The 24,897-nt window shown below is 43.0% G+C and overlaps 1 protein-coding gene across 5 annotated transcripts in view; it reads left to right on the forward strand.

Annotated features, from left to right (window-relative positions):
• DOCK4 (dedicator of cytokinesis 4) overlaps nucleotides 1-24,897 on the forward strand; it is a 365,221-nt gene that overhangs the window by 320,556 nt on the left and 19,768 nt on the right. For all 5 annotated transcript variants that reach the window (XM_058655014.1, XM_058655015.1, XM_058655017.1 and 2 more), the window contains exons 36-41: nucleotides 10,015-10,163; nucleotides 12,126-12,212; nucleotides 14,026-14,130; nucleotides 17,539-17,680; nucleotides 19,615-19,781; nucleotides 22,121-22,207. In XM_058655014.1, the coding sequence (XP_058510997.1) occupies nucleotides 10,015-10,163; nucleotides 12,126-12,212; nucleotides 14,026-14,130; nucleotides 17,539-17,680; nucleotides 19,615-19,781; nucleotides 22,121-22,207 (737 nt within the window). The remainder of the gene's footprint in view (nucleotides 1-10,014; nucleotides 10,164-12,125; nucleotides 12,213-14,025; nucleotides 14,131-17,538; nucleotides 17,681-19,614; nucleotides 19,782-22,120; nucleotides 22,208-24,897) is intronic.

Raw genomic sequence — 24,897 nt, forward strand, 5'->3', positions numbered from 1 at the left:
TATCATTTAATATTATATATGTCTCATATAATTATATATGTGTGTGTGTATATATATATATGTGTGTGTGTATATATATATATATATATATATATATATATGTTTGCTATTTAGGATTGCATTTACCTCCTTTGAAAACCCCATTGGATAATATTTGCTTCCAGCACGCATACCTATTTTAAGCAATTCAAGAGGTAATAGCAGGCTATTATATTAAATCAGATACTTACCATTTCTGTTACCTTTCTCCCTTCATGAATTTCATTTTCCCACTGTAATCTTCATTATTCATTCTGAAGAGCTTGTTTTAATATGTCTTTCAAAGCAGGTTCAATGGTGAAGAATTTGCTTAGTTTTCCTTCATCTGAGAATGTCTTTATTGCAGTCTGCATTCCTGAAGGATGTGTTCGCTAGGTGCAGAATGTAGATGGTTGGTTCTTTTGTTTCAGCACTTTAAAAACCTGGTTCTGGGGGCCAGCGTTGTGGCACGGCATGTTTAGCTGCTTCTTGCAATGCACACATTCCATATGGGCACTGGTTCAACTTCTGGCTGCCTCCCTTCCAATTCAGCTCCCTACCAATGCCCCTGGAAAAGCACCCAAGGATGGCCCAGCCTGGCTCAGCTCTGGCCTTTGCTTACATTTGGAGAAGAGAACAAGTGGGTGCAATCTCTCTCCCCCACCTTCCTCTCTCTCTGTCCTTTCAGATAAATAAATAAGTCTTTAAAAAAATAAAATTTAAAGTACTGTTTTTGGAGTAACCATTCAGTGCAACAGCCACTTGGGAAGCCTGCATACCTATCAGAGTACGTGGTTCAATTCCTGGCCCTTCTGCTTGCACTCTAGCCTCTAGCCAGTACATACTCTGAAGGCAGCAGGTACTAACTCCAGTGGTTAGATCTCTGCAACCAAAGTGGGAGACACGGATGAGTGTTCAGTTTCCTGGCTTTGGCCTGACTCAACCCTGGCTGTTGTGGGCATTTGGAGTGAGCCAGCAAGTGGAGCACATTTGTCTGTCTCTTCCTCAAATAAAATTTTGAAAATAAAAATGTATGCAAAAATTTTTGCTTTTGTATATACACACACACACACATAGTCCCATTGTGCTCTGTACTCTATGGCTTTAGATGCAAAACCTGAAGCCATTTCAATTACTCCCCCACATGTAATATGTAACGTTTTTCTCTTTGCTGTCAAGGCATCTTTAGTTTTCAGTGATTTGATTAGAAAATGTATGAGTAGGGTTTTCTTTTAAGTTTAGCATGTCTGGATTTGCTTGGCATCTTAGATCTGTACCTGTATTTCCTTTACCAAACAGGGTCAGTTTTAATGCATTGCTACACACGAAGTTTCCCCCTATCCTTCTCCTCTCTTTGAGACTGTAGTGGTTTGAGCTTTAAACTTTTTGGTATTCTCCCATTTTCTTCTTTTTACTGCTTTAAATTACAATACATCTATTGGTTCATCTCTTGTTATCTCTATTCAGCAATTAAGCCTTCCCAGTAAAATTCTTGCTTTTGTTTTCATATTATTAGGTTCTGAATTTTCCATGTGGTTGTTTTCTTTGGTAACTTTAATTTCTTGGCAAAAAAGCTTTGCCTTTTCTTGAATTCAAGCTTTCTCTTTTACTTCAAGAGGCATCATTATAATAGCTGCTTATGGTCTTGTCTGTAATTCCTACGATGACTCAGCTTGGGGTTGGCATCTGTTAATTGCTTTTTCCATTTGAGAGTTGTTGAGCTTCCTGGTTCTTTGAATGTCAAGTAATTTTTTGGATCGTATCCTGGACCTTTGAATGCTATGTTATGTGATTGATTCTCTTAAAGGTTTCAGGAGAATGTTGACTTTTTTAGGAATTACAGCAGACAGTCCGTGCGGTTAGCTACAAACCTCAAGTCTTGAAACACTTTGTAGGGGTTGTATATGTATTGTCACTGTGTGTCACTGCTCTGGCCTCACTGTGTTGTGCCTCCCAGGAGGAGATCTGAGCCTGATGCTGATTGTGCTGGTCATGGTCTGTTCTAATTGGTCTGTATTTTTCTTACCATGTGGTGCACCATGGTGATGATCACAAGATGTCATTCACAAAACCAAAATATCCCTTTCCTGAGCCCCCACCCCTCCTCTGTGTGATCCTCCCCACTTTCCCTGGCTCCCAAGGACTTCTTGCCTCACATTCTGGCTACAACACTAGGCTTGATTGACTTCACATCGTTGACCAAATTAACCAGATTCTGATTGGAAAATCACTGGTAGAATTCTTTGGTAACTTAAAAAGTATTATTTGGGGTTCACTTCCCAAATGCACATTGAAACATTTGGGTCAGGTTGCAGCCAGCCTGGAGTCAGGAAGTTAATGTTGGCAACAGGGATCCACTTGGGTCATCGTGTGGGGACTCCTAGCTGGATTAGAAGAAAGCTCCATTAGAAGTAGAGGCAGAGATGCCTTTGTCCCAAGCAGCAGTTAACATGCCGCACCACAGCATCAGCCTCTCAGTAACCAGTTATGTAGCAAGTCAAACGGAAGATTTAAACCTGGAAACGACCAGTCACTGGCCTGAACTGGCTGTTCTGTGCTCTGTGTTTGGCTGCAGGTTTTGTATTTTCTTACATTGCAGGTTCGTACATTGAATCAGGCTTAAGCATGACGGATTTGTGTGTGGTTATCAATCACATGAAATCTGATAATAGTTCTCAGACTTGATTCTCGATTAAAGAGAGTATCTTAAATTCCCTTACTCCAGTAGTATCTCTACGCAGAGAGGCAAACAGGAAGGTTGCTAACTATTCAAACTAGAGAGACGTTAATCACTTTTCCCCAAGATGTGAAGCTTTCTCCTTCTTGATGTACAGCAGGTGTTACCGTGTCATCTGTGAGGCCCAGGCAGGAAAGCTTCCTCAGCCTCTTGAAGCCGCTGCTGCCCCTGCCATTGCTTCTGCGACCACCACTGCAGTTAGCTGCATTATTCCTGGGAATCACTTGGAGATCCAGTGGGGGGGGTCTTCTTCCTGGACACAAGAGATTTTCTTGAATCCGTCTCTACGTGGTTCCATTTGCACTTCCCAACGTGGGGATTTCCAAGCTAGAAGATGTGAGAACCAAAATAATTAGATAGAAGCAGAACTCATTGGTCATTCTTGGAGTATCCCCTCTAGTGTATTGAACAGTATAGACAGTGAAAAAGGTAGAGTGAAATGTGTTTACTCCTTGTTAGGTAGAAATCAGAAACTTAACCTTTAGAATGATGGGTTTTTGTTTTTTGCCACTCCTGAATCATGGTTCTCACCTGCACTTTAGAAGAGTTAAAGAAGGGGCTGACCTCTGTGGTTCATCAGGTCCAGCTCCCTGTAGTGATGCTGGGATACATGTCAGAGTGCTGGTGCAGGTCCCAGCTACTGTATTTCTCATCCAGCTTCCTGGTAATGTGCTTGGGTCTGCCTCTCTTCTAGTGGCTTTAACCTGGCCCAACCTCAATTATAAGCGCTGGAGTGAACCTCATGGGTGGAAGATCCATCTCTCAGTCTATGTTTCCCTCTCTGTGTGTCTATCTGCCTTTCAGATGAATAGAAAAAAAAATCTTTTTAAGAGAAGAGTAAAGTAATCCCATTTTTATCCAAGAGGCAGATTTGCAGTGCAGAGAGAGATCTTCCATCCACTGGTTCTCTCCTACAATTGCCAGGATGACACGAGCTGCGCCGATATGATGTTAGAAGCCAGGAGTTTCTTCTGCTTCTCCCATGTTGGTGCAGGGGCCCAAGGAACTAAGCCATCCTCCACTGTTTTCCCAGGCCACAAGCAGGGAACTGGAACAAGAGTGGAGCACCCGGGGCCCAACAGAGCCCATATGGGAGGCTGGTGCTGCAAGTCAGAGGACTAGCCTGTTGAGCCACCACACAGGCCCCATAAAATAATCTTTTCAGACAGTATTATTTCAGACAATCCCTCTCTCCAAGAGTACACTATCTCATTTTATAGCATCCCTGTTGACTTAGTCTGGAGACCTTGATGTAGGTTCAATTTGAACAGTTCTTGAATATAGAATTTGAGTCTTAATTTGTAAGAGACATAAATTGACAGCAGGGTTGCACCAAAAGAAAGGGTCAATGAGCTTTTTATCTCAGACTGTTCTCCTTTTATCCTCCTTCAAGTCATCACACATGAACTTCTATTGATTCTAATTCTATAATACGAGGAGACTTCAAAAAGTTCCCAAAGAAATGAAATTGAAAGAGAATACGGCTTTCCCATTAACTTTTTGAAGCTCTCTGTGTCTTTCCTTTCTATTTCCTTTTTATTGCTGCAGCTGTCGCTGCCTGGCAGGCTATCATTTCTCTCCAGATTGACTCTTAACCAGCGTTACTTCCTAGCTCAGAGGTCAGCATACTAAAGCCTGCAGGCCAGCCATGCAGGTGTGTAAAAGAGGCTGTGTAAGAGCCCAGCCATGCTTGCTTCCCTTCCTATCACCTGTGATTGAGTTTGTGCCACAATGACTGAGCCAGGAGGCTGCGATAAAGATCATGTGACCCACAAGCCCAAGTGATTTACCAGCTGGCCTGCTAAGAAGAAGTTTGCCAACTACTTCCATAAGTTATTTTTTTTTTTGTAAGACTTATACTGTGTCTGCCCAGCATGGTAGCCTAGTGATTAAAATCCTCGCCTTGTATGCGCCAGGATCCCAATTGGGCACTGGTTCATATCCCAGCTGCTCCACTTCCTGTCCAGCTCCTTGCTTATGGCCTGGGAAAGCAGTCGAGGACGGCCCAAAGCCTTGGGACCCTGTACACAAATGGGAGATCCCGAGGAAGCTCCGGGCTCCAGCCGTTGTGGCCAGTTGGGGAGTGAACCAGAGGATGAAAGACCTTTCTCTCTGTCTCTCCTTTTCTCTTTCTCTCTGTAAATCTTTCAATAAAAAAATCTTTTAAAAAACATTTGTGTTACATATTTATTTGAAAGACAGAGTGACACAAAAAGGAGAGAGATAAAGAGATCTTAATCCACTTTTTCACTCCCCAAATGGCTGCAAAGATTGCAGCTAGACCAGGCCTAAGCCAGTTACCGGGAATTCAATCCAGTCTCCCATTTGGTGGTGATACCCGAGAACCTGCTGCTTTTCTCAGGCTGTTAGCAGAGAGCTGGATTGGCATCTGCAGAACCCATGCTCAGAGATGGGGTGTTGGAGTCCCAAGCAATGACTCAACCCACTGTACTACAACAGCACCCACAAAGCACTCCTTGTGTATCTGTCACAGTGCACCAGCACCTGTTTGTTCAGCCTCACCTGTCTCTTGACCCACAGGCCTTTAATTTCTGCTTTCAGAAGCAGCACCTTCACTGTCTTTTCGCTGAAGTCCTCCTTCCCCTGGAATTCTGTTTCCTTCACTGTTCCATGTCCCACCACCGTTCTCTCATAAGTTGAATAGATCTGACCATCCTTTTTCCTCTTTGCATTTTCCCCTTAGATTTTCATTAAAGCACTTACCATATTGTTTTGATTCCTAGTTATATACACTTGTCTCTCCATGTTTGCAAGGGATCTGGTGCAGGACCACCCGTGGTCCTTGTACTTGGATTTGTGGACTTCCAAAAGTTTTGCAGCAAAATGAGCTTGTCTTTTAATTCCATTTTCCATGAACCTTTTGAAGTATCTTCATATATAAAATGGATGTATTTTTGCCTAGAGTCTGCATCTTCCCATACACCTTAAATCATCCCTAGATTATTTATAATGCCTAAAATAATGTTAAGTACTACATAAACAGTACACTGTATTTGGGCAGTAATATCAGGAAAAAAAGGCTATTCATTCAGGATAAGTAAGTTTGGGGGACTTTTTCAGGTTTTTATTTATATACTTGAGAGAGACAAACAGAGAGAAAATTCCCATCTGCTGGTTTACTCCCCAAATACACGTAATGAACAGGCAAAACCTTAGTGTGGGTCGCCCATCTGAGCATCCGTAACCCAGCCACTTAGACCTTCATCTGCTGCCTCCCAGGGCGATCATCAGCTGGCGTTGCAAAGGGAGCCCAGACTCAGAACAAGGCACTCCCCCTTGGATGCTGGCCTCTCCGCTGCCATTCTAGGAGAACAAATCCCTGCCCCCTTCTCAAATGGTTTTGATATATGGAAAGACCCTCAGATATGGAAGACTTCAGTTTTAAAAGTGCTTTTTAAAAATTTGTAAAAAAATTAAATCAAGATACCTTTGGGTGCAGAAAAGTTTAAAAAGCATACATAGGAGTGTTTTAAAAACTACTTATCCCCAACAAAGCATGGATTCCAAAATGTTCGCACCAAGATACATTTTAAAATTCTTTTTTCACATTTGAATAATATATGTAGAGAGTGATATGAGTATCTATTTCAGTGCATATATATTTTGAAGTATATATTCGTATATTCAATTTTATATTATCTATACATATATAATATAAATGCATGTACATAGTAAAGTTTCTTGAGTTTTTGAGGGCAGGCCTGATGTTTTCTTCTTCTTAGTATTCTCAGTGCTTTGAAAAGTGATATTTAAATAAATGCATCACTAATGAATATACTCATTAATTAAATTTTAATCCCAAGCAAACAAAATTTCTGCTTCAATATTAGTAATTGTTGAATCACTAAAGATTACGCCGGGTAGACGTATTTTATTTTAAAATCCATAATCAAAAGAATGAGGAAAGGAACCATGAAGAAGTTATAACAGTTCTGCAACGGATCTATTTTGGTTCTCTGCAACAAAGTCCAGATTCTTCTCATTATGTTTCATAAATTGGTAAATCTTTTTCTCTTAATTTGTTTACTCAACTTGTAGTTTTTATGTCTCCCAAAGTCATAAGAAATAAGTTCTTTTCCCCATAAAACTGCTTATTCTTCTCTCCTATGTCCTCATTTTCCTGTGTCCTTGCAGAAAGTAAAGTTGTTGGCAAAAATTTTGTCTTTATAGGATTCTGTTTAAACGACTTAACCCATTTTCCAGTTTTCTATGATAGAACCCACTATTGCCAATTCATCTCTGTATTCTCCTGGACTATTTGTTTTGGCAGCTGGGTTCCCTACTGAACACTTCTCACAGTGATGGAATGGGCTGGTCCCCACTGAATTATGTACTTAATTATGTGGTGAAGCCTTTTGTTCAAACTTGTAAATATGTTTCAAGAGATTGTTGGGAGTTTCAATACACATTGTCTTCTAAAGATACAGAGTATAAATATACAACATACTGCACTAAATCATTTGCAGTTTGTTAATGTGTTAAAAATCAGCCTCACCGGCGTGTTGTATTCATGCTTCAAAGATAAAAATGTCTTATTTAATTAAAGTGTTCTACAGCTTCTTCCACACACAGACTGTTTATCTCAGATGTATATTGCTATTTTCCCAGATGCTCTTCTAAAACAGGTAGATTGTGTTCACACCCTTTCCTTTACCACCATTTGGTCCACTTCTTTGGATAGCCTGCTGATGCCTCGTTGTTTTTCCAGATTTGCCTGCTGTCAGCTCACCACACCTTCCAGCCATCTATTTACCTTCAAGGGCAAACCTGACTAGAAAGACTGTTAGGGTCTGGAAATCATTGCTCTCTATTTTTATTTTTTTTTATTGCAGTAAAACACACATAGTAGATAACTTATCATTTTAATTCTTTTACATGTGCATAGTTTGATGACATGAAATACCTTGACCTTCAGCCAACTCGACCATCTACTTCCAAAACTTTCTTCATCTTCAAAACTGAAACTCTGTCCAGTAAAGCACTAAGTCATCATTCTCTCTGTTCCCATGAGATTGACCGTCATGGTCCACTTGCCACCCCTGTAGGCAGTCCTCCTAAGGGCCTGTGAAATGATCACTTAGTGTCCGACACTTTGTGAGTGCTGAGTTGCTTAGGAAGATACACAGTTTAAGAGACCACATTCCTTCTGAGCTAAGTAGTCAACAGGAAGTAGCAGTTGTTTAGCAACTAAGAACAAACAGGCCATGAGAGCCACAGGCATGAGTTGGCTCAGATCATGAGGAGAGCCACACATGACTTGGCTAGCAAGAGCAAAGGGTGTGATGGAAAGGAGAGAGATGGGTTCAAAGAGGAAGTTCTTAGATGGTCAGTGTTTGTTATAAGGCTGTGGGGGTAGATCAAATCAGAGGAGTTTAGAGAAAACTATAGTACATACGTGATGACAAGATAGTCTCATTGTATTATGCAAGAAATCTTCCGGGACAACCTATGCTAAAGTGTTTCAGCTCTGTTTCTGCATCTAGCAGTTAATTGACACGGTGTTGGTACTTTGTGTGCACCGCATGTCCAGACTCCAAAACAAGGAGGTCTGCAGGTGCTCATGAAGCAGGTGGCATCCTCTCCCCTTCTGGATGGCTTGCCTGAGCATCCTGCCTCATTGCTCAAAACTGGTGATGGTGTCCAGGGGCTCCCACGATGGGGACTACAGGCTCAGCAGCTACTAATGCTCCCGAGAAGGGACATCTTTCCTTCCCTGGAGGCTCTTTAAAGGACAGCAGGAGAATGCGGATGGAGCACATGGTCAGGACCAGATCCTTTAAAAAGCCTCTGTTTGTTGTTTCAGCAACTGACACATGATCACTTATGTAGAAGGAAGATGGTGTTGTAACAGGGCACACGCTGAATGGGGGGGTGGGGCTGAGAGCCTCCTGATGGGTTATAGAAACTGTTGTAACATTAATTGAAGCCAGGAAATAATTAATACTCACCAAAAGTAGTTGAAGAGAATAAAGATCAGACTATGCCTCCTGGCACTTTGACACAAGACATGAGAAAAGTAACAAGGGTCTGGACCTTTCTTATTGCAACTGTGTTTTATATGTGGAGATAGCTGATCATAACCTTAGAACTCAGCATGTGACTTTATATAGCTTTATGTTTAGTTACCCTTAATACAAATCCATGAAGGAAAAGATTGTCACCTCTTCATGTTGTGCTTGAAGCTATTTTGTCTGTTTTGAGACATGATGTGGTAAATAAATGCATTCATAGCATAGGGGTTTGTCTATTTTATTCAATTTAGTAAACGGGTTGACCATTTCAAAGGGAAAAAAAAGCAGTGTAGTTCTTCATCAGTGACCAGGAATTCTGGGTCTTAGTGTTGGTTATATTTACAATTCAAGAAAAGGAGAGACCTGCAGAATGGCAAATATTTTGTTAAATGTACTACCTGTCTGTCAAGAAGGAAGTACAAGAAAATTTTCTGTGTATGCAGAAAATTACTCTCTCCTCTTTGGTGGGAAATCCAGCCACAGCAACAAGTACTATTTCCAGGCACTCTTCATGATGATTTGTGGGCCTGCCTTGAAGGTCACACCCCAATAGCGTTTATCTTCCTCTCCCCGACCCCATTCTCTGTCTCCCCCTCAATGAACAGCTCCCTTCTCCAAATCCTTATATACCATTGCATTTTTTCTTTCTTTTGTCTCCGGTCAGCAACTTTCCATCTTCTTTGCCATTTTCTAAATTCCACCTAGGCCCTGACACCCTCTTCCCAATGCCAGTTGTAATTTTTCAACCCATCCAGAAGAATTTAACAACCATTTTCTATTTCCCAAGCAGGCCTTTTGGAAAGTGCCCACAGTTCCATAGAGACTTACTAATGAACTATCCTAGCAAAGGCATGTCTGTCCTATGTCTTTGAACCAGCTATAGCAAAATATTGTTGAACATTTTTATGATGTTGATAGCTTATGGACACAGTAGGAAAAAATCAAGACATATACAAATAAGCAAAATGTACAGGAAATCAAAAGATGAAATACAGATCTCTGATACTGCTATCATGCAGGGGTCATCAGCATTTATTAACTTACTATTGCATGTATGATAGACAGAAATTTTTTTTGCTTTGGTTTTTAGGTTGTTTTGTTTTGTTTGTTGGCTGTATCATGAAATTCAGAAATAGTGTTCGCTCCAGTTTGACCCAAACTGGTCTCCATTGAATAGGGCTAGTCTGGGGTCCTGCCTCAACCATTGCATTCCCACCCAACTTACAGAGGCGGCATATACTCTCCTGTTGTATGATGAGCTGCTGGAATGGTCCGACCGGCCCCTCAGGGAGTTCCTGACCTACCCCATGCAAACAGAGTGGCAGCGCAAAGAGCACTTGCACCTCACCATCATCCAGAACTTTGACAGAGGCAAAGTAAGTCGCCTGGCCCAGCCTGAGATCTCTCCTAGGCTCCTTCTGTTCCTGTCCCTTTTGCTCTTCTTTCTAGTTTATTACTATCCACATCCTCAAGTAGGGATCCTCATAGTTTAATGTGCATGAGACACACCCAAGAGCAGGTCCAAATGCAGGTTCCCAAGCCTCCTCCCAGGTGTACTGTTTAAGAGGTGTGACATGTGACTGCTGAATCTGCCATTTGAAGAAGGACTCCAGCATATCCCTGCGTGCAAGAACTTTGCATTGCACTTTGAGAAAGGTGGCTCTAGAGTTTTTGAGCTTGATGTCTCAGCCTGTGTGTACCTCTATAATAAAATGTCATATGCTAATAGTGAATAAACAGTACAAGTGGATTTCTCAGTTCTAGAGAATGAGATGTCCAACAGCTAGGCCCTGGAAGCTTCCATGTCTGGTGAAGGCCTGTTTCCTCCTGCCTGGTGTCTTCTTGTTCTTCCATGATGGGACATGACTTTTTGAGGCCTCCTTTAAAAAAACCACCAATCCCATTTGTAGGGCTCCGCTTTCATGACCCACTCACCTCCAAAAGGCACCCCACCCTAATACGTTCACTTTGGAGGCTAAGATTTCAGCCCATGAGTTTGGGGAGGGCACAATAGATTGTAAAGCCTAAGGATTTGTTTCTCTAAGTCTCACCCCCTTCTGAGCTTGGTGTGCATTTTACTTCATTCCACTTTTCTAATGATAAAATTTTTCTGGGATCCCTTCATATATTTAGAGATGCCATGCTGTGTTGCATAAACCTCACTGGCCTTGCAACATGATTCGGTGTGCATGATACCACTTTTTCAGGCCCTCCTTCTTCAGGGACTTACAGAAGTCTTAAAAAAAACTGGATCTGACCACCACTGAACACTTTGTTGCTTGGGAGTGTATGTCTGAGATTTAAGTATATCTTCCAAATTGCAAAAAGTTAAACACAAAATTAAAATACTACTGGGTGCACCTAAAAAAATTGATGCAAGGAAATTACTTTTTGTATCCTGCTTAATTACTTATTTAACTACACTGACATATCATTACGTTAATAGCAAAAGAAATGTCTTTGTATCCTCCTGCTATAAAATTTCCACTTGCAGAAATAGCTGTTAGCAAATGTCCACCTTCGTGTAATGGAGCCTGTACTTGACCAGGAGTTACAAACAGTGGTCTGTAGGTCCAGTGGCTACTGCCAGCCTTTTTGTAGAACATAACTATAAATCACATATACATTTTTACATGGTTGGAAGAACTCAAAAGAGTACTGTTTTGTGGCTTGTAAAGATTCTGTGAAATTCACATTTGTGTCCACAGATCGATTCTTTTTGTAACACAACCATGTTCTTTCATGTCTACAGCTGCTTTCATGTTTCAGCAGAATTGGAAACTTGTGACGAAGACTATATGATTCTCAAACCCTGAAAACTTGACTGGCCCTTTGCAATAAGAGATTGCCTGCTCATATGCTAGATCAGAGAATTTTTTTTCCATTTCTAGTGAAAATAAGCAGCTGAGTTAGACTTTCAAAATTTGCAGGCACTACTTAGCCAACCAAGGAATCCAGGGTACCAGCCCTAGATAATTGGACCTTTTGGTCACTGCATTTCCCTGCTCAGCACTGATAGCCTCTTTATATCCATGTATTTTGCCATGTTGGGACTGTAGTTATTTTTGAGATAATGATTGTGAAACAATACCACAGAGTATTGCCTCTCCACCATGTATTAATGATTGCTATGATGGATTATGATTTCTGTCTTTCTGAAAATGTCCAATAGTTTACATGTTCATTACATGGTATTTTTCCTGCTTAACATTGTAGTGATAGTATTACATACTTTAAAGAGTAGGCTTTGTGATTCAGAAACGGTCATGGCTGGGCCTTTGGGCAGAAGTAAGTACATGTCGTGGATAGTTGCATTGATGTCATTCATTCGTCTGCAGTGCTGGGAGAATGGCATTATCCTGTGCCGGAAGATCGCAGAGCAGTATGAGAATTATTATGACTACAGGAACCTGAGCAAGATGAGGGTAAGGTGCCTGGATGTTTGCTAATTCAGCTATGACATCTCGTTTTTATTTGCTTTCCAGAATGTTCTATGAAAGCTTTGTGATCATTACGATAAATCTTATAGAAACCCGCTCCAATGTATATTTCCTTTAAAGCATACTCAACTTTTTATCCAAATAACTAGCTAAGTGATCCAGGTAATACTTTTGATTAATTGACAAAAAAGTGAGCCATTGATCTATGTTTAAAACACTGAGTCTAAAATACATGGGCTAATCCAGGATTAATATTTTTATTTATTGTGGAAAACCTCTGTGTTATTTGAAGAGCTTCCCACTTATACTTAAACCTCTGTTACAGATATTATTCTTGGGACTGTAATCAGCAAAGCTGGATTCTACACATATGATTGGATGACCCATTTTTAATAACTGGTGCCTGGAATCTGTAGGTGTCAACTGTTTTTTAGCATCAGAAGTGTATTTTTTCTTCTAAATCTAAACCAACATCTTAATACCCCAGAGCTCAAGGACTTTAATAGTCCACGTCCTTAAGCCAAACATTTTCTGCCTTCTTGGTTTTGAGGTTCAAACAAGTCCTTCTTGCCCTCAAAGTCCTTAATCTGAGCATTTTGTGCTATCTGGTAATGGATGGGTTCCTGATGAGCACTTAAGCTTTTCAGGGTTTCTAAAATGACACCATCAGGCTGTGTGTGTGTGTGTGTGTGTGTATACACTCACATATATATATTTTTAAAACATTATGCTTCCTTTTGATTTTGACATAGCCATTTGAATGAAAGATGATACCATAAACCTTTAACAGCTCATGAAATCCCTTACACTGCAAGTAACTTACTCCCTGGCAAGACCTGGCTATGTGCTTAGCACCATATTTCATGCCAGCATGGCATCAATATTTTTCCCAATGTGGAAACCAAGGAGAAGAATCTTGCTTTAGCATCAGTTCATCATACCGATGATGGCAGGTACTACTGATATATGTAAAAATGTGGCTGTCCTCTCAGCATCCTGTCCCTGTAACAGAAATGAGGTTACAGCGTCTACCTGTGAGAGCCCTAGGGTATCATAGTCACTAAGATTTTTATAAACCCAAAGCATTACACTTCATACCAACTGCTCCGTAGGGTGTTGTTAAGGGGATGTGGATGAGGGCAGAAGCTGCAAGTGCAGTATCAGCCCTTCCCTGGGGTTGATGAGACTATGAATGGGAAACCATAAGCGTTATATGCTTCACTGTTTCAGCCCTATCAGAGACACACTTAAGAGCTTTTGGCCCAGACAGCACTTTGTCCGATGAGTCTCCTTTGGTTTGGTTTGTTGGTTTATCCATGTGCAATATAGACAAGGTTGTGCCTTCCATATATCCTGAATTGCCAAGTGTTGGGGAGGCAAGTCCATAGATAAATAGGTCTGGCAAAAATTCTCCAGAAAAGCTTTGCTTCTGGTCATTCAAGTTGATTTTTATCTAACTGTAAAGAATGTATTTCCTCTGAACTTAGAAATGTCTTTCTGTGGGGAGAACATGCAGCGATACTCTCGGCCCATGAAATGGGCAAACTGCCGCCTATGGGTCTGACAGTCAGTCATGGCAGAGAAGTAAGGACACCAAAGCTAAAAGCATTTGCCTTCTAGACATTCGGGGCTCCATTGTCAGATCCCTGCCCTTAACACCTGCCAAAAGAAGGCAAGTCCTTTCTGCCAACTGAGTTGCAATTAGTTTCCCATGCTGGGGAAGAAATGTCCTCCTCTGCGAGCTGGGAGAGCTGCACACTGAGATGACATGTTGTGAACTTCTGTTCTGCTTTCCCAGATGATGGAGGCCTCTCTGTATGACAAAATTATGGATCAGCAGCGTCTGGAGCCAGAGTTCTTTAGAGTCGGGTTCTATGGGAAAAAGTTTCCTTTTTTCTTGAGAGTAAGTACTATATTATTTGAGTTCCTACATCCAATACAGATCTCTCAATCAATAAAAGTTACATATGGATAGCATTTGATAAAACAATTTTTAACCTTTTGGTTGGCAAATATATTAATCTAGAATGTCTTATTTAAAAAGGTTTTCCAAGATTTCAAACAATGCATTCCTTTCCAAATTGACTATATTTTATGAGCAATTTGGGGTAATTGTAGTTTCCCTGGTGTATTATTCACTGTTCTATCTAGTTGGCAATTTCCATGGCTTTCACATTAGAGAATAATGGGACACTATAGACTTCAGAAAGAATGCAATTTTACATCATATGGAAACCTACCTCCGGAATCATGTGAAGGGTATTATTTGGCCTTCTAGGTTACTTTGTGAAAAGATAAATGTCATTTAGAAAAAAAATTACTTTATTACTGGTATGAACTTTTTACAAAGGAAAATTTTCAGGAAATCTGAGGTACATAGCAGTTAAGGAAATACTTAACTCTGCTCTTTCACTTTTACTTTCTGCCAAGTAGTATCTTACAAGTTGGTTACTTCAGTGTATGACATCTCTCTAACAGGAAAACATTAGTAAAAAAGGGAAATTGGTTTTTCCTAACAGATAAGCAGAAATGTCTGGAATGATGTATAAAAAGGTAACAATGTGTTACAATTTTGAATCTCAGCGCACAGGCTTCAGCCTGACCTAGCACTGGCCTTTGCAGCCATTTGGGGAATGAACCAGCAGATGGACAGTCTTTCTTTATGTGTCTCTCTGTAACTGTGATTTTCAAAATAAGTAAAATCTTAAAATAAATAAATAAAGCTTTCTGTAATTGCTGGATCAATTCTGATCAGCTTGTGAGCTCAATTAAATTAACTGTTTTATAATTTAAAATAAGTTCTGTTATTGTCATGGAGAGTGGGCTCTTTAAAGAATGCTGATGAATTCGACCCAGCAGCTCCACTCCTAGGTATGCATGAAAGAATGTTCGAATTGTGTCCTACAAAAACATGTATCTGAATGTTCATAATAGGCAGGAACTAGAAACAACCCAAATAGCTGTTAAGAACAGAGGAAAATTTAGTATATTTGTGCAATGGGATGTTCCTCAACAATGAAGAGAAACAAAAGACTGATCTGTGCTACAAAACATGTATACTTCGAAAATATCATGTTAATTGAAAGAAGCAAATCACAAAAGGTCTCATGGCTTCATTCCATTTTATGCAAACACCAGGACATGCTTAACAGGGGTTGGGAGAAGGGTTTAGGGAGTGATGCTAATGATTGCTCCGTTTCTTTTTGAGGTGATAGAAATATTCTGAAGTTTGATTATGCTGATAGTTGCATAACTATGAATATAATAAAAACCACTAAGTCACAATTGGTCATGGCATGGGAATTATATCTTGATCAAGCCATGATTTCTTTTAAAAAATGGTATTGAAGGAAAGAAATACTCAATTCCCTTTTGATTTTTCTTAAATGTTTGTTTATTCATTTTAATTTACTTAGAAGTCAGACTGACAGACACATCTTCTGTCTGCTGATTCACTTGTAAAATGCCCTCTTGGGCCAGGATTAGACCAGGAAAATGCCAGGAATCAGGATTTCCGTTTGGGTCTCCGCACATGGGTGACAGAAGACCACATATTTGGTCAGCATCTGTTGCCTCTTACAGGGTGCCTTAGCAGGAAGCCGGATTGGAAGCAGAGGTGGCAATTGGTCCCAGGAACTCCAGTGTTGGATTTGGGCAACCTAAGGGGTAGCTCAACCCACTGCCCTACAACACCCACGTCTGCTTTTTTCCTCTTAAAATAACGAGTGTAGCCATTTGAGCATGTGCACACACACACACATGCACACACTCATGAGATCCAAACAGCTTCCTAATCCAACTGAGTAGCTACACATTTAGAATAACTCCCTGATTTTACAAACTGTAGTTACCTATGAGCATTATTTTTTATTTTTTAGCTATATCAGTTATTAGGATATGTAGATACCTATTTGGAGACTGCTATATTGGTCAGAAAGAGATATTGTTTATCAAGAAAATTGATTACATTTTTAATAGAATTTTTAAAATATCTTATCAGAAGATCTGACTTTAACCTCCAAACTTACAAATGCGGGATAGTTTGGTGTCTTGGTTTCTGCGTGCAATGTGCCATAGCTGATGTTTTTTCAAAGAACCATGGTCCCTCCACGGTGTGTGAATCCACCATCTTTCTTGGGCCTGGGAGCTAGGAGGGTTTCTGGGGCACAGCAGAATACATAAGTGTTCCTGGGCTCAGTCAGGCTGGATCTGGTACATGTGGAGAAGCACTTGAAGACCTGGAGCTTAGGCCTCCAGATATAAAATGGAGTTGGGGTGGGTCACTGCCTCTCAAGCTTGTAGGGGTTAAATGAGGTGTTTACAGTGTGTCTAGTCAGTAACTGGGCTCAACAATTCTAAGTTCATTGTTAACCTTTGGAAAGATTTTCTTCACATCTAAACAACTAATTAAGGCCCTTCTGAAATCCTGCCCGTTTTTCCACAACAGCTCTGAACTCTACCTAAAAATAAATAAATAAATAATCTTCACCATTCTTATCTAAATGAAAGAGTTCTGTACCACAGAATATTTATAGAGGAGGTACTTCAAACTTTTCACAGAAAAACATCAACCTGGGCTCAGGGCGATAGCTCAATTGGTGAATCCTCCCCTTGCAAACGCCCAGATTCCATAGGTCGCCCATAGGACTGCAAGTTCATGACCCAGCTGTTCCATTTCCCATGCTTGTGGTCTGGGAAAGCTGTAGAGGATGACCCAAAGCCTTGGGACCCTGCATCCCTGTAGGAAACCTGGCAGAAGCTCCTGGCTTCAGATTGGCTCAGCTCTGACCATGTTGACCATTTAGGGAGTAAATCAGTGAATGGAGGACCTTTCTCTGTCTCTCCTTCTCTGTAAATCTGCCTTTCTAATAATAAATCTTTTTTAAAAAATCCAGTAAAGCACACTTTTAGAAATTTCATTTACTTACTTTCCCTCCAAAATTATGAATTTATCCATGTAAGTTTGATAGATGGTTTACAAAAATCATCTTTAATACCTGTGTTCATGAAGATTTAGCAGGAACACGATTGCTGGTTTTGTTCTTGTGTTTGGGGGCTTTGAACTCCGCAATCCTTTTGCATCTCTTGCAAATGAACCAGCGAGAGTGAAGATACTAGCCTGGCAGCTTAACAGTTTTTGCTCAGTGTTTTCAATTCAGGCAAATTCTCTGGCCCACTCCGGGTGTTGTCCTAACACAGCCACACAGAGCTTGTGCACAGCCACCGTCTGTGCCGAATGTTTCGGCTCCTCTCTTGGTAATCAGTGCATGCAATCATTTGATCCTGATTCCTTTTTTGGCTTTACCTCCAGAATAAGGAGTTTGTGTGTCGAGGGCATGACTACGAGAGGCTGGAAGCCTTCCAACAGAGGATGCTGAACGAGTTCCCCCACGCCATCGCCATGCAACACGCCAACCAGCCCGACGAGACCATCTTCCAAGCAGAAGCACAGTGTATCCACACCCAGAAAGGCCGCCTGCCAGTTGGAGCACACTGGCTGCCAAACCCCAGGCTGATAGAACAGCCCTATTCTTTCTCTCCCTCTTTCTCATCATCTTCTCACTTTGCTCGCTCTCAACAGAATCTAATCGTTTGGTTATTTTGTAGCCTGCTGCCCGCTGGTAAGAAGTCCCTTAAAGATCCTGTGAAAGGCTGCGTTCTCCTTCATTACAACCGTTCTGTGTGTCAGCCTCCTTTTTCTGTCTCTTTCTTGGAGATGTCCCATAGGATGTTTCCCTCTGACATTTCCTGCAGCAGTGATAACATTGTCTTGGCTGGTATACATCAATCACCCTATTTTCCCTTGGCATTTTTATTCTGGAATAAAGACAGGAAGAGAAAGGAGTCCCTTGGGAAATTTGGGGGCGGGAACGCTTCGCTGTCACAACCTGGACAGCTTTTTAGTAATGCCTGTGTTAATCACGAGCACCTAATGTGGAATCACAGATTTTAGACAGAGCCAGTTCACCCTCCAGCCCTCCTCTCTCAGTCGCTCTGCCTGTTCCTGAGAGAAAGGATCATAAAGAAAACCTTGAAATCCCATTGGCAGGTAGGGCTACCATTCCCAAACAGACACCAAAATGCAAGAAAAGCAAGAAATTGCGTAAGGAAGGATGCTGTTCTTTTCTTTACTGAAAAGAGGAGTAAATAAACATGCACTAGGATACTTATTGAATGTAATTTTTAAAAAAAATTAGCTACAACTAAAAATGGTTTGCTCCTGAAGATTGGGAGAACAGATAACACAAATGTGGGAAGGGGGTCCCACAGGGAAAAATGTCAGTCATTGTCAGTGTCATGACTGCGGGTGTATTTACACATTATCGTAACAAACAGTAAGGGGTTTTTTTTATTCTTATTTTCCATTTTACAGTTTTGCAGGTATTGGGCTTCCTGGCTTCCCCCTTTTCTCTCCTCTCCATCATGCCCTGTGTTTTACAATAATACAGTCCTCCAGCTGTAGCCTCAATGCCAGCGTTCTGCTCCTCACACGTTCATGACATCGTTGGCCTAAGTAGTGGTGGAGAGTCTAGTATTTTGTGGTCTAGGAATACTTACAAGTCGTGTTGAGGGCCTACTTTTATTCAGGAGTAGAGATACATCCTGCTGATCTACTCTGGTTCCGGGTACTCTGGTCTCCATTGCATCCTTCATTTGTGAGATGACACGTGTATACTTATTTACTGATGGTTCCTGTGGTTACAGAGGTGGGTGGGGTTTGCGTTGGACCTCTGGCTGGACCCATAAGAGGTGGTGTAGCTTCGGCATGTCACCAGGGCAGCGGATCCAATGATGACGGACCCTGACCGAGGGACACCCACTCCGCTTCCACGTCAGGAGGGGTGTAAAAGCCTCCTGCACGTGTCTTTGTGAGCTTTTTCATCCCTGTGGCTCACACTTTCTCTCTGCCTCTCCACTGTGCAGAGATAAGACCTGAGAACGGAGTGCCCCCAAAAAAGGCTTCTTTACACAGTTAATCGAAGCTTTACTTTCTCTGGTGGTTGGCAAACCTAATATTTACTTTTATATCTTTTTGACAAACAGTAAGTTTTGATAGAGCCTTGCGTCCCGATAGATGAGTGATTTTTCTCAGAGTCCGTCCTGACATCCTCAGTAAAACACCATCGCTGACACGCACACTCACAGGCCACAGACCTTTCAAGTGGCTGCTTTGTACAGATCCCCTGCCCAGAGCTAGTTCAAGGCCAGCCATCTGCTTGACTTGTACAAAGTGAGTTCTTGGCATCTTCTGTGCAGCTTTTACATGACTGCAACCACGCCCTTGCCTCAGCCACAACTCTGCTCAAGCTGGACTTATCTGCTCGGGTTTCCTCCTTGACTCTAGAGCTTGTCTGCTCGGGTTTCCTCCTTGACTCTGTCATCCCAGATCTTCAGATCTACGCTGTCACTCCCATTCCAGAGAGCCAGGAGGTGCTGCAGAGGGAGGGTGTGCCAGACAACATCAAAAGTTTCTACAAAGTGAATCACATCTGGAAATTCCGCTATGACCGCCCATTTCACAAAGGCACAAAGGATAAAGAGAATGAATTCAAGGTACCATGCAATTCTTGTTACCCCTTCCTTCACACTGATTGTGAGCTCTTCATAGCAGAACACTGGGGAACAGTTACTCAAGGTGGTGTCCAGTTATGGACTGGAAGAGACTCCAGGAACCATCTGGTCTAGTGGTTCTCCCAGTCTGGGATGCATCAGTGACAAGGGGTCATTGCTGACCCTGCCCTTAGCCCAGGAATTCTGACTCAGTAACTCTTAGGAGGGCCTCCTGAAATGAGCCTTCTGGCACAGTTCCTGTGTCACCTGCCCGTCATCTCTGTGACAACTCAGAGTTGAGCTCAGGGACACTCAGGGGACTTAGTGCGAGTACAGAGGAGCACAGTGTTTGGGGACAGTAGATCCTGAGACGAGAGGGAGCTGCTGTGTGGGTGACTGGAGTGGTGGGTCAGTGCTGTGCTGAGCAGTGCTGTTTTTTCTGGTCAAATCCAGAGAGGACCCCGAGGCCAAGCGACTGTTGGAATGTGTGCATGTGTGGATGAATGACTCCGGTTCTGCGCCTTGCTAGTTCAGCTAGAACCCCAATGGGGGGGAAAAGGCAGGATTGATCAGCAGACAAAGTGTAACCCTTTCCTTAGAAACACAGTGAAAAGAGGGAAGCAGGGAGAGTCCTGGTTTGTCGGTGTCCACCCAACCCAGGCACAGAAAGTGAAGTTCCGACTGCCGGTTCCTCGTCAGTTGCCAGTGCCCCGGAAGGAATCCAGGAGTCCTTCCTAGCTGAGAGGTCACAAGGGGAAGAGGGCTGATGAGGTCGAACAAGGTCAGGGTTGTGCAGGATTTGATGAGGTAAATATGAAGGCCAGGAAATCGCTACAGAACACCAGAGGATCTTGTTGAGATCTGTGGTCGCTCTCTAGTTCCTTACAGTTTTTCATTCTGTTCTTGAGAAGTCCATGAAAGACCTAGTCCCGGTGGAGGAGTGCTCCTTGCAGTCCCTGCTAGTGAGTGAGTGGGACACCAGGGGAGTCAGCATCCTGACCTCTTGACCTCTGGAACCCCACCATCTGACCCCTTCTCCCTTCTCCCTCATTGAGTCCCATTTCCTCATGACTGTCACTGAATTTTGTCAGCACCTCCAGTGATCCTCCTGAAAAAAAAAAAAAATCCCAGAGTTGAATCCTGTTGCTGCGCTTACAGCGCCTGGAATCTTGCTCTAAAGCAGCGCTCTGGAGCCATCTCCTCCACACCGCAGCCAGCCACCCTCCCCTCCACTCATCACCACGCAGCTGCTGCCTTCCTCTTGCCCTGCCCTTTCCCAAGCTCTCTGTCTCTGTGGCCGCTTCCTCCTGCCTGTGCAAACCCCTCCTGGCCAGCTCCTACTCCCTCATCCCGAGGCAGCTCACACGTCACCTCCTCCGGAAATGACTGGCCCCTTTCCCAGAGTGGCGACACACCTGTATCCACCCCTGTGTTTCCTCTGCACCGTGTACAACCTTTCCCTTTCCTCAGCACGTGTGTTTCTGCTTCTCTGTCACCCACAACCCTGCCAGCTCTCGTCACAGAGCTAGTCTCACTGCGTCAGTACTCAGGGCAGGTGATAACGTCTTGTCGCTCTGACACCTATCTCACCACCTTTAGTCTGGTACCAAAAAAAAAAAAAACAAAAAGAAAATCATTGCATCTGTTGTCTGAATAAATGGCATGATGTCAGGAAGTGTCTTGTCCTCTTGGAAACACACTGGTCTCAGTAAGGAAGTTGAGACGGGCATGCTCAAACCAATTGGCGAGAGAAAGCTAGACTCACCAACAGCTCCTGCGAAAGTCAGTTGTGGCCTGACAGTGGTGCCCTTGGCTGTAAGATACATGACTGCCCAGATGGCTGCCATGCCAACAGGTACAAAAAGGTGTGGCCCCATGCCTACAGCTCTGCAGAAGGACTTTGAGGTTCCAGTGCTTGCATGCGAGGCCAGGGTCTCTCTAGGAAAAGCACTGGGCTTTTGAGCAGCTTTGGGGGCCTCTGTGTCTCCATCTTTGAAATGGAAAGATGAGACCATGTGAGCTCCAGCCTGTGTCTTTCGGATCCCTTTATTCTAGCCTTGTGCTGACTCTCTAAAACTGTTACTTGTTCCAGATGTTCTATTCTTTAAGATCGACTTAGAAGACTGGACAGTTTAAATCTGACTTTTGCTCCTACATAGACGTAAGTTTCAGGGAACTCCCAGTGGAATTGTTCACACAAGTTTCAGCAGTATTTTCCCGTGATGCGCCAAGAGTGCTTGAAGAAAGAGTAAAGAAAGCAGAGCTTGAACGGCAAGCATCTGTCAGAGCTTGGTAGCCGGAAGGATGACTTGGAGACTGACTTTGGTTTTTGGTTTTTGCAGAGTCTCTGGGTGGAGAGAACCTCGTTATACCTGGTGCAGAGTTTGCCTGGCATTTCCCGCTGGTTTGAAGTGGAGAAGCGTGAAGTGGTAAGCACAACAGCAAATTCTCAGCTACGCCTCTCCTGGAAGCTTGCTGGAGACAACTGCTCCCCTGCAGGCATGCCCCGTGCTCATGGCTTTTGCATTTGATGCAAAGTCCCTGGACATACTTGAATGCATGTGGTGCTGACTGTTGTACCCAGGACTGTGGAGGGGATCCATTCTCTTCCTAGTGCCTCCAGCCAGAGGTATTTTTTTTTTGAGACAACTACAATTGTAACATATAAGGAAAAAAAAAAAAAAACTACTCAGACCCCTGAGTTGGGAGATGTGGAATTCAAGCATTCCTAATTATCTGAGCTGTGTGACCTTCAGAGCTACATTTAGCTACATCATCTTACTGAGTCATTACAGCAAAGCCATGAGGTGTTTTTATCTCTGGTCTCCCCATCTTTAACAACAGGTGAATAGCCTCTCCCAGAGATCACACAGAACCCAGATGTTTCTGATTCCATGAAGCTGTGTTAACCTTTTCTAGATTGGGTGTCCTTAAGAGGTGGCTGGTCTCCCTGAGCAGTCCTGGCTGGAGACCAGTGGGCACTGCCACAGCAGCAGGAGCCTTCTGTTGGTCAAACATGCCCCCAGCCCCAGCACCCTCCCCCCCTCCACCACACCACTCCTGTTCCCGAGTATGGAGGACAGGAAAGCGACTGCTGAAGGCAGCCAGGGCAGGGTGCACCTCTCCCTCATCCCTGCTGCTCTGCAGGCTGGCAGCACCTGTCGTCAGACACAACCCTGGCATCGTCCATCATGGCCAAGGCCAGCCCTTTGACAGCCACTGTCCTCTCTCTGAAGGAAAGTATGCCCATTCCTTATTTAGGAAACAAACTCACTGTGTCGATGAAAAAGTAAGAACTCCTGCCCAAATTGTCTTTCAAGAATGGTTTATTTTACCCAGAAACTCTCAGCCTGGGAACCGCCCTCAGATTGTCACCTTCAATTAAAGCTAAGCATTTCATGGGGCTTTCATTTGTGCAACGTCAGAAAGTGACAAATTGACCCTGATTCAGCACGGTGCCTCAGTACATTTGTGTTCCCGGGTAGTCTGAGTCAGGGTTCCCCCGAAGCTGGTTGCTGCCACGGTATCCCCTGGTGCCTGCCACAGAGGACGAGTTGGTAGACACTGTGCCCAGCAGTCTCACGTAGGCGTCTCCTGCTCATTGGCCTTGGGTGGGAAGTGCTCTGAGTCACCCATGCTGCATTCTTGATTCAGGGCATGTTTGAGCTTCTAACTACCCAGAGCACTCAATTCTGTGCGGCTCACCACTGGCATTAGCTCTTGAAATGTCACAGACACACACACCGTGCTAATAAAAAGCAGCATGCTGATCGTGATGACAGGAGCGTTACTGGACGCACCATTTCAAACCTCAGCTCCCTGCTTGATCAGATATGGAATCCGATGTTCTGCCTCAACGAATCTCACAGCCCCTGCCTAGCAGCCTTTGTATGTGGCTGTTGTTGCTTTCCTCCTGTTAATGTCAGGATATTTCTGCCTGTGTAAGGTTTTTAAGAACAGGATTACACAGTACATCCAAAGCATTGTGCCCAAAGACTTGAAATGCCTTCATGATAGTCCAGAATCTGAAAATCAGAAGATGGTTTTGAAGTTTGACTCAATAGTTCCTGTGCTTATGTATTTGAGCTCTTCTCACATAAGATTGCTGTTAATTTTATTCTGTTTAGTGTGATTGTATGTCTCTTTGCAGAAATATGAATATATTTGATTCAAGGAAACTGTCCAGCCCCTCCTCAGTGTTTCCTGCTCTGCCAGCTAATACTCTATCTTGGCTTTGTAAAACCTGAAAGATTGTCAGGCAGGAGGCGTGATGGAATTGTGGACTTGATCTCCTGAATCATCAACCCAGGAGAGCTTAGAAGGTTTTGATGTCCGTGCCTTTGAAGTAGTATCCCTGATCATGTTTAAAACTGATTCTGTTTTCAAACTCCTGCAAAGCTTTTTTTCCCCCTCTGATTAAAAAAATTTTTAGAAAGCATTTTATACCTTAAAATCCACAAACATTGCTTTTTAAGAAATTGAAGACAATAAGAATATTGTCATAGCATGTTATACATCCAAAACTCATATGACTCAGCTCACACTGGATGCTGGGGGTTGGCATTGTGCACCAGCGAGCTGCCACTGCAGATACTGGCTTTCCATGTATCTCCCAGCCTGCTCATCTCTGCTTCCTGCTGAGGCTGTACTGGGAGGCGGGCTCAAGTCCCTGCCGTCCACATGGGAGACCTGAGTGGAGTCTCAGGTTCCTGGCCCTCTGGCTGCTCCAGGCATTTCCAGAGTGAACCAGTTCATGAAGGAACTCTGTCATACACTGTATCTATTTCTTACTGTTACTCTGCCTTTCAGCTAGAGGTTATGTGGCACTGATAGCGCCATCTAGTGCCACATAACGGCAGGAGCCGCTTGAGAGGTGGGCTTCTACCCTTATCCAGTAGGCGCTCCTGTAGTCTGTTCAGTAGCACAGCAGCCTTTTGAAACTGAGGTTGTACCACACCAAAGCAGGGACAAGTACAGAATGGACCAGACTTTCCCATTGTCTTACTGCAACAGCCTGCTGTATTTCAACGGCACTTCTGCCCTCTTCCTCGCACACTGGATTATTTTGAAGCAGATTTCAGCACTTGTTACATCACATCTGCAAATACTTCAGGCTGTG

This window comes from Ochotona princeps, chromosome 25 (genome assembly GCF_030435755.1).
Source record: "Ochotona princeps isolate mOchPri1 chromosome 25, mOchPri1.hap1, whole genome shotgun sequence".
Lineage (NCBI taxonomy): Eukaryota > Metazoa > Chordata > Mammalia > Lagomorpha > Ochotonidae > Ochotona > Ochotona princeps.